At 37.2% G+C, this 7,443-nt stretch overlaps 1 protein-coding gene across 1 annotated transcript; it reads left to right on the top strand.

The window, feature by feature from the left end:
- The first annotated feature begins 1,243 nt into the window (after positions 1-1,243).
- Positions 1,244-7,181, top strand: LOC144014165 (protein jagunal homolog 1-B). Its single transcript, XM_077513752.1, has 4 exons — positions 1,244-1,347; positions 2,680-2,803; positions 4,645-4,717; positions 6,547-7,181. The coding sequence occupies exons 2-4, from the start codon at positions 2,715-2,717 to the stop codon at positions 6,934-6,936; spliced, it is 552 nt and encodes a 183-aa protein (XP_077369878.1). The 5' UTR covers positions 1,244-1,347; positions 2,680-2,714; the 3' UTR covers positions 6,937-7,181.
- The last annotated feature ends 262 nt before the right edge of the window (positions 7,182-7,443 follow it).

Here is a 7,443-nt window from a genome sequence, read left to right as displayed (position 1 = left end):
GAGAGAAAAAGAAAGAAAGAAATGAAAGGAAAGAAAGAAAGAGAGAGAGAGAAAGAAAGAAAAAGAGAGCGAGAAAGAAAGAAAGAAAGAAAGAAAAAGAAAGACAAAAGGAAGGAAGGAGGAAATGAAAGAAAAGAGAGAAAAAGAATGAAAGAAAGAACGAAAGAGAGAGAGAGAAAAAGAAATGAAAGAAAAGAAAGGAGAAAAAAGAGAAAACGAAATAAAGTCTGGTATGTATTATTATTATTATTATTATTATTATTATTATTATTATTATTATTATTATTGTAGGTTGCACAAATTAGTTTTTTTTCCTTCTTCTTCTTCGGAGCACGTGGTAAGGCAGTAAACCTTCCAGATAAATAGGTGATCCCTTTTTTTGTGGGGGTGTCTTCTGCCTGTTTTTTTCTGTCCAGTCTGGTGTTTATTATTATTATCCATCCCTTTTCTTGACCGATTCCTCACAAGGGTCGCGTGGGGTGCTGGCGCCTATCTCAGCTGGCTCTGGGCAGTAGGCAAGGGACACCCTGGACTGGTTGCCAGCCAATCGCAGGGCACACAGAGACGAACAACCATCTTTATTATTATTATTATCCATCCATCCATTTTCTTGACCGCTTATTCCTCACAAGGGTCGCGGGGGGTGCTGGCGTCTATCTCAGCTGGCTCTGGGCAGTAGGCGGGGGACACCCTGGACTGGTTGCCAACCAATCACAGGGCACACAGAGACGAACAACCATCCACACTCACGCACACGCACACCTAGGGACAATTCGGAGTGCCCAATTAACCTGCCATGCATGTCTGTGGAATGTGGGAGGAGACCGGAGTACCCGGAGAAGACCCACGCGGGCACGGGGAGAACATGCAAACTCCACCCAGGAAGCCTGGACTCGAACCGGAGACCTCAGAACTGGGAAGCGGACGTGCTAACCACTCGACTACCGTGCCGCCCTATTATTATTATTATTATTATTATTATTATTATTATTGTTATTATTATTATTGTTATTATTATTATTATTATTATTATTATTATTATTATTATTATTATTATTATTATTATTATTATTATTATCGGTCAATTGTGGTGATTCCACAAATAATGTTTTGTTTTGTTTTTTTGTTTTTTCTCGCACTAATGCAGTAAACCTTTCAGATCACTAGGTGTCGGTAATGCGCTATTCTAGCTAGAAACCACCATTAAAACGACGAAGAAGTCTGTTTGGCCAATGATAGTTGGGAATGTCAATCGCTGTCCTCTTCCGCCTTCCGCACATCGACGACGTTGGCGTGTTCAGTCCTTACACACGCACCGAGGAATTTACCAACATCTGCACATAACATGTAAGTAACAAGTGTATAATCTCATATAAACGTTTAGATAATTTTTACAGCGCATTCTACTCCAGGCTAAGATAGATGTTAGCTAGTCGTCTCTGTTGCTGATGATGCATTTTTCCTGCTCTCCCGAGGTAAGATACACAACATAATAAATCAACTGCTTTATTAAAGTCGCGCTTGTTTAACAGGCGCACGTATGGGGACTAATTTGATTACGCGGTGGATTGCTGAGATTTTCTCAAATAATGCCAGATATTCCAATGAAGTACAGTAATTGTAGTTTCGCGTTTACGGAAGCAATTGATCGGACACCTAATTACAATTTTGGACATTTGTAATATGAAGTTACAGCAAGGCATTGTAATAAATTATAACGAACGATTATATATTACCAAATATAAAACGTCAAAGTGAGACAAAACGTGACACCACATGTTTGGCTCAAAACAGGGTCAAATTCGACAGATTATTGATAATTGTTATCGGTCATGCGTCCTCTGAAAAGGATTTTCACATGCATTGAGATTCACCCACAAATAATTGATCAACTTGAAAGGCACGTAATGGTTCGATGTGGATCATACCATCAACGTGAAGTTCATGTAACGTGAAAAAAGATGTTGTCATAACAACTAACTTTTCAATCATGTAATTACACAATGCTGAGCCTGTTTGTGTGTGTGGAAGCAATATGCTTCCATTCTTCTGAAGCATTTGTCATTTGGTTAACTGTGCAAAGTCATTTTATCAGCCATTTTTAAATGTAGTCATAGTTTTAGTCCAATAAAGTGGAAATTGAAATCGATCCATAAATGAAAAGTTCCCTGCATCTCACTGACAAATGCATGCAAATATTTGGGGTTTTTGTTAGGTTTCGTGAAACGCTTCAAAAGGTCTTTACAGTGAAAAATTGTCGAAATATGTTCCAAATGTGTTTCCGACGAGTCCAAACTGTCTGTGAACATCTTCAAATGCCTGATGAAAAGCCCAAATTCTCTACGTTGGCAAGGATTCACCGCTCAGTGAGATAGCTGCTTCATCGGCCTTCAGATTCAAAAAATGGCCGATGCCGATAGTTGTCAAAATGCCACATCGGCTTGGCCGATAATCGGTCTATCCCAAGTGCAAAGGCCTCTAAACTTTTTAAATGTTGTCCCCTAAAAGTTGAGACAATGTGGGTAAATGATCATTTACTCAAGCGTGTGCAATTTCAATTTTTTTTTCTTTCTTCTTCTGGAGTATTTGTTGTTGTTCACAAACTTTTGCTCTACACTTCAGCCCATTTATCATTTGAAGGCAGCCCCTAAAGTAAAACAATCTGATGCATATCTGCAGTACCTGTGGTGTGTTTTGCGACGTGGGACCTCGCCATGGCTTCCCGAGCAGGACCGCGTGCGACCGGCACGGACGGCAGCGACTTTGAACACCGGGAGCGAGTGGCCTCGCACTACCAAATGAGGTATGCCAAGGAAAAAAAAAAAAAAAAAAAAGTCTCATTTTCGGCTTTTGGTTTATGCTTAAGTCTTTGACTGCCAAACATTATCCAAAAAACAACCCCGACAGTGCCGGCCGATTTTGACCATTTTCACTCAGCTTTCAAGGCAAAAAGAATATTGCGCGCAATGACTACATAAACAGGGTGGCTACTATACGATATCCAAACGTCACGATACGATATTAATATGATATGAAGCTCACGATACGATAATTATCACGATATTGTGGGGAGGTTGGCGATATTTGAAAAAGGTCAGAATATTGTTAAAAAAAAAAAAGCACAATATTGTACATGACATCAATCTTATGTTATTATTATTATGTAATGTTGTTAATGAGTTCCTCCACATATTGACTTCCTCTTCATCTGACAATTAGTGGAGATTTTAAAAATAGAAGGGCCAAAATATCCCTAATGAAAATTAAATTGCACTAAAAAACTAGCCACCAGAGGGTGCTAGAACTGCACAAGTGGAAATCAACCTGACTTTTGTGTTGCATTTAAATATTGTGAACATGACGACGACGTTATCGTGGCAGTTTTAATATCACGATATTGCGCTTATCGTTACATCCCTAGTGTATGAAAGATTGGATTCCATTCTTTCATTTAAAAAAAAATGTTTCTACCTTATTCAAATCTTTAGTGATTACTAAAGAATGGAATAAGGTAGAAATGTACTTTTTTTTTTTTTTTTTTTTTTACTAGGGGTGTTAAAAAAAATCGAATGAGCAATATTACAGCGTGCAATTCTCGAATTGATTCAATAGGCAGCCGAATCAATTTTGAAACATCCATTTTTTATGGAAAAATATTAAACAAAACATCTTACTTGATCATGGAAGAATATTATATTAATGGAACATTAAACCATAATATTTTATTTCGATGCTGTGCAAACATGAAACAGATTGCAACCCATTTGTTAAATAGATTGGCTCAGTTTCAGATAAAAAAATATATTTTCATACAAATCTTACAGTGTACATGTACAAGTTTACTGATTTGCCTTTTCTAAAGGTGAGTGGGAAAAAAAATCGCAACAATCAACTTATAAATTAATCTCAGGATTAATCTGTATCGAATTGAATCGTGACCTATGAATCGTGATACGAATCGAATCATCAGGTATTGGGCAATTCACACCCCTACTAATCACCATTTGAAAATAGGTCATTTGAGTGACATTGAGTGAAAATTGAAAAAGATGAGAACATTTTTTTGTGAAAAAATACATTTTCTGACTTATATTTTTTGTTTAGTGACGCTCCGTGAAATAGATTTCATGTGACAAAGGCTTTGATCATTCACGTCATCCTTGAAAATGTTCCATTTCATCAAATTTATCATGTTTCATTGTAATTTGATACACCTTGAAAAGAGTTACAATGCTGCCATCTGCTGGCCATAAGTGAGTGGCTGTTTTTTTATTTCACAACTCCATTGGCCAAGTAGTGTTCCACAAGATGTTGCATTGCCCATTGATTAAAAAAACAAACAAACAAACAAAAAAAAAAACGTAATTGATGTCAAATAACGTTTATGGCGGCATTCATTCGGATTTTAGCATACGTCGTTAAATGTTTTTGGTGGTCAAAACAGTTCATCAGTCCCTCCAGGAATTGACTGTCAAGAATTGGCAGAGATGAAAGTCTTGGACGGTCAAACACTTTAACAGAAAAGTAAAAGTGATGATCGCATCAGCGTGTTTACCTGATGACAAATTGTGTCAGCATCTTCAGTCATATCGAAATGCACTATTGTATGATTTATGGTGCGTCTCTTTGTGTCGTTGTGTACAGCGTGGCCCTGAAGTCCGAAATCCGTAAACTCAACATCGTCCACTTGCTGGTTTGGGTGCTGATGGCAGCTCAGGTAAATCTTGATTGGCTTCTTATGTGAGCAGTGTCAACCGTGCTCTTATATCTTTTATTGCTACATGTTAGATAAAAACAAAAAAAAACAAAAATGTGCCAGCGGATTTTGTGCATTTTAACTCATCTTTCAAGGCAAACAGAATATTGTGCTTTTTACTACATTTACAATGTGGGTACCAAATGAGAGATCACATTCCATTCTTCCATTAGAAAAAAAAAAAAGTAGGTTTTTACCTTATTCCGTTCTTTAGTAATCACCATTTGAAGATAGCTAATTTGATTGAAATTAATTGAAAATTGAAAAATGAGAAAACAAGCTTTTTGTGAAAAGATGCATTTTCTCCGCAGCAGTGACTTTGACGCGAATATTTTTGTGAATTAGCTTTCATGTGACACGTCATCCTTGAAAAACATGCGATTGCGTCATGTTTCATTGTACAGTGTTCCCTCATTTATCGAGGGTTGTTAGTGAACTTGTTACGTTCCAAAATCTACCCGTGCTAATGGAAATCCGCGTTAATTAAAAAAAATGAAAAAATTCCCTGAATTATATATATTTCTCATTTATCATATTTTTTCGTTTTGGTATGATTTTTACTAGGGGTGCAAATTGCCTAGTACTTGACGATTCGATTCATATCACAATTCATAGGCCACGATTCGATTCCTACCGATTAATCCCGATACGAATTTATGTCAATTGTTGCAATTTTTTTTTTAACTCGAATTTAGAAAATACAAATTAGTGAACTTGTACATGTATACAGTAAAATTTGTATGAAAATGTATTATTTGTTTATCCGAAACTTCAGTCTTATAACTATTTAATCTGTTTCATGGTTGAACAGCATTGAAATAAAATATTAGGGCTTAATGTTCCATGAATATAACATTCTTCCATGCTTCATTAAGGTTTGAACCCCAAGTAAGACATTTTGTTGAATATTTTTCTATAAAAAAAAATTGATGTTTAAAAATTGATTCAACTGCCTATTGAATCAATTCGAGAATTGAGCACTGTAATATTGCAATTATTGCCGAATCGATTTTTTACTATATTGTAAACGCTTTTTTTTCATTCACAGTATATGTTCCTCTTTTCGTTTACATTCATTTTTCCATTACGTTTTTTTTGGGGTTTTTTTACAGTATACAGCACAGTATATAGATATATTTTTTAATGTATTATGTTTTTTTTGTTTTGGTATGATTTTTAGTTTATGATGATGAATGCTTTGTCATTCTTTTTTATTTTTTTTGTCATTTTTTCCATTAAAAGTACGTGTTTTTAATGTACTCGTTATAAAGCACAGTATATATATATATATATATATATATATATATATATATATATACGTGTTTTTAATGTACTCGTTATAAAGCACAGTATATATATATATGTATTTATATGTGTATTTTTTTTTTATCTCCGTAATGCAATGTTGTGCAGCGATGGTTCAGACATCATTGGAAATGTCTCGTTGAGACGAATCCACGGATGCCCATATTTCCCCGGTCGGATGTAGGGTTTGAGCGATATGGCCGCACAAAGACCAAAAAAAAATAAACAAACCAAAAAGCATTAAAAAAAAAAGAAAAGAAAAAAAAGAAAAGAGATGCAATGCTGCCATCTGCTGGCCAATAGTTAGTGGCTGTTTTAGTTTGCACAACTCACTGACTAGGCAGCGCTGCACTTAAACGTTGCACTGGCCATTGCAAAAAAAAAACAATGTAGTTGACATTTAACGTTCATGACACATACATGGTGATGTTACGAATCGTTATTAAACGTTTTTGTCAGTGAAAGTGTGCTTGTTGCGTCTGCAGGTGACGGTGAGCCAGTTGAGTCTGGTGTGCCACAAGACGGTGGCCTCGCCATACCAGTGGGAGTACCCGTACCTCCTCAGCGTCCTCCCCACCGTCTTTAGCTTCATGGCTTTGCCGCGCAACAACATCAGCTACCTGGTCATCTCCATGATCGGCGCCGGCCTTTTGTCGGTGGCGCCGCTCATCTACGGCAGCATGGAGATGTTCCCCGTGGCTCAGCAGCTGTACCGCCACGGCAAAGCCTACCGTTTCATTTTCGGGTTCTCGGCCGTCACGATCATGTACCTGGTGATCGTGGTTTGCGTGCAGGTGCACGGCTGGCAGATCTACTACAGCAAGAAGCTGCTGGACCAATGGTTCGCCAGCACGCAGGACAAGAAGAAGAAATGAGCTGACGCGTGACTGTGGGCGGACGAAATCCCAAGCTGTCCGAAAAATTAACTGCAACGAGGGGAAAGATCGATAGACTGACGCAGCACAAGCTCTTGTTCATTTTCTGCCTTCATATTTTATTTGTACTCTTTTCATCCAAACGTTCATTCCCTCAAGTCTGCTTTCATCAGTGCATACTGTACATGAAAACATTTCATCATTCAAACATTTGGGTCAATAAAAACAGCATTGTTTCCATTGTATTGTGTATGTATTCCATCCAATGTATTATTTTTAAGCAAAGTATAGAATATTTAGTACAAAAGAAACAAGTCTCATGCGAAGTAGGGATGAGCTGGTGTCGATGTCAGTTGTGATCTGGCGGCCAGATGGTAACGGGATCGCCTGCAGATGACGTCATGCTACAGCGTTGGCTGGAAATGATCCAGTTGACGTCAAACATTGGAAAGAAAATATTAAAGATGTCATTTAAATAAAATTTACGCACTGAAATTGTAAGAATGT

This window comes from Festucalex cinctus, chromosome 2 (genome assembly GCF_051991245.1).
Source record: "Festucalex cinctus isolate MCC-2025b chromosome 2, RoL_Fcin_1.0, whole genome shotgun sequence".
NCBI classification, from domain to species: Eukaryota; Metazoa; Chordata; class Actinopteri; order Syngnathiformes; family Syngnathidae; genus Festucalex; species Festucalex cinctus.
Note: the sequence above shows the minus strand (reverse complement) of the source record. Positions and strands in the feature narration are given on the sequence as shown.

Excerpts from the sequence above, each read along its gene's own strand:
- LOC144014165 (XM_077513752.1), top strand. The coding sequence starts at position 2,715 with ATGGCTTCCCGAGCAGGACCGCGTGCGACCGGCACGGACGGCAGCGAC. Across the intron at positions 2,804-4,644 it reads GCCTCGCACTACCAAATGAG|CGTGGCCCTGAAGTCCGAAA; the intron begins GTATGCCAAGGA and ends CGTTGTGTACAG. Across the intron at positions 4,718-6,546 it reads GGGTGCTGATGGCAGCTCAG|GTGACGGTGAGCCAGTTGAG; the intron begins GTAAATCTTGAT and ends TTGCGTCTGCAG.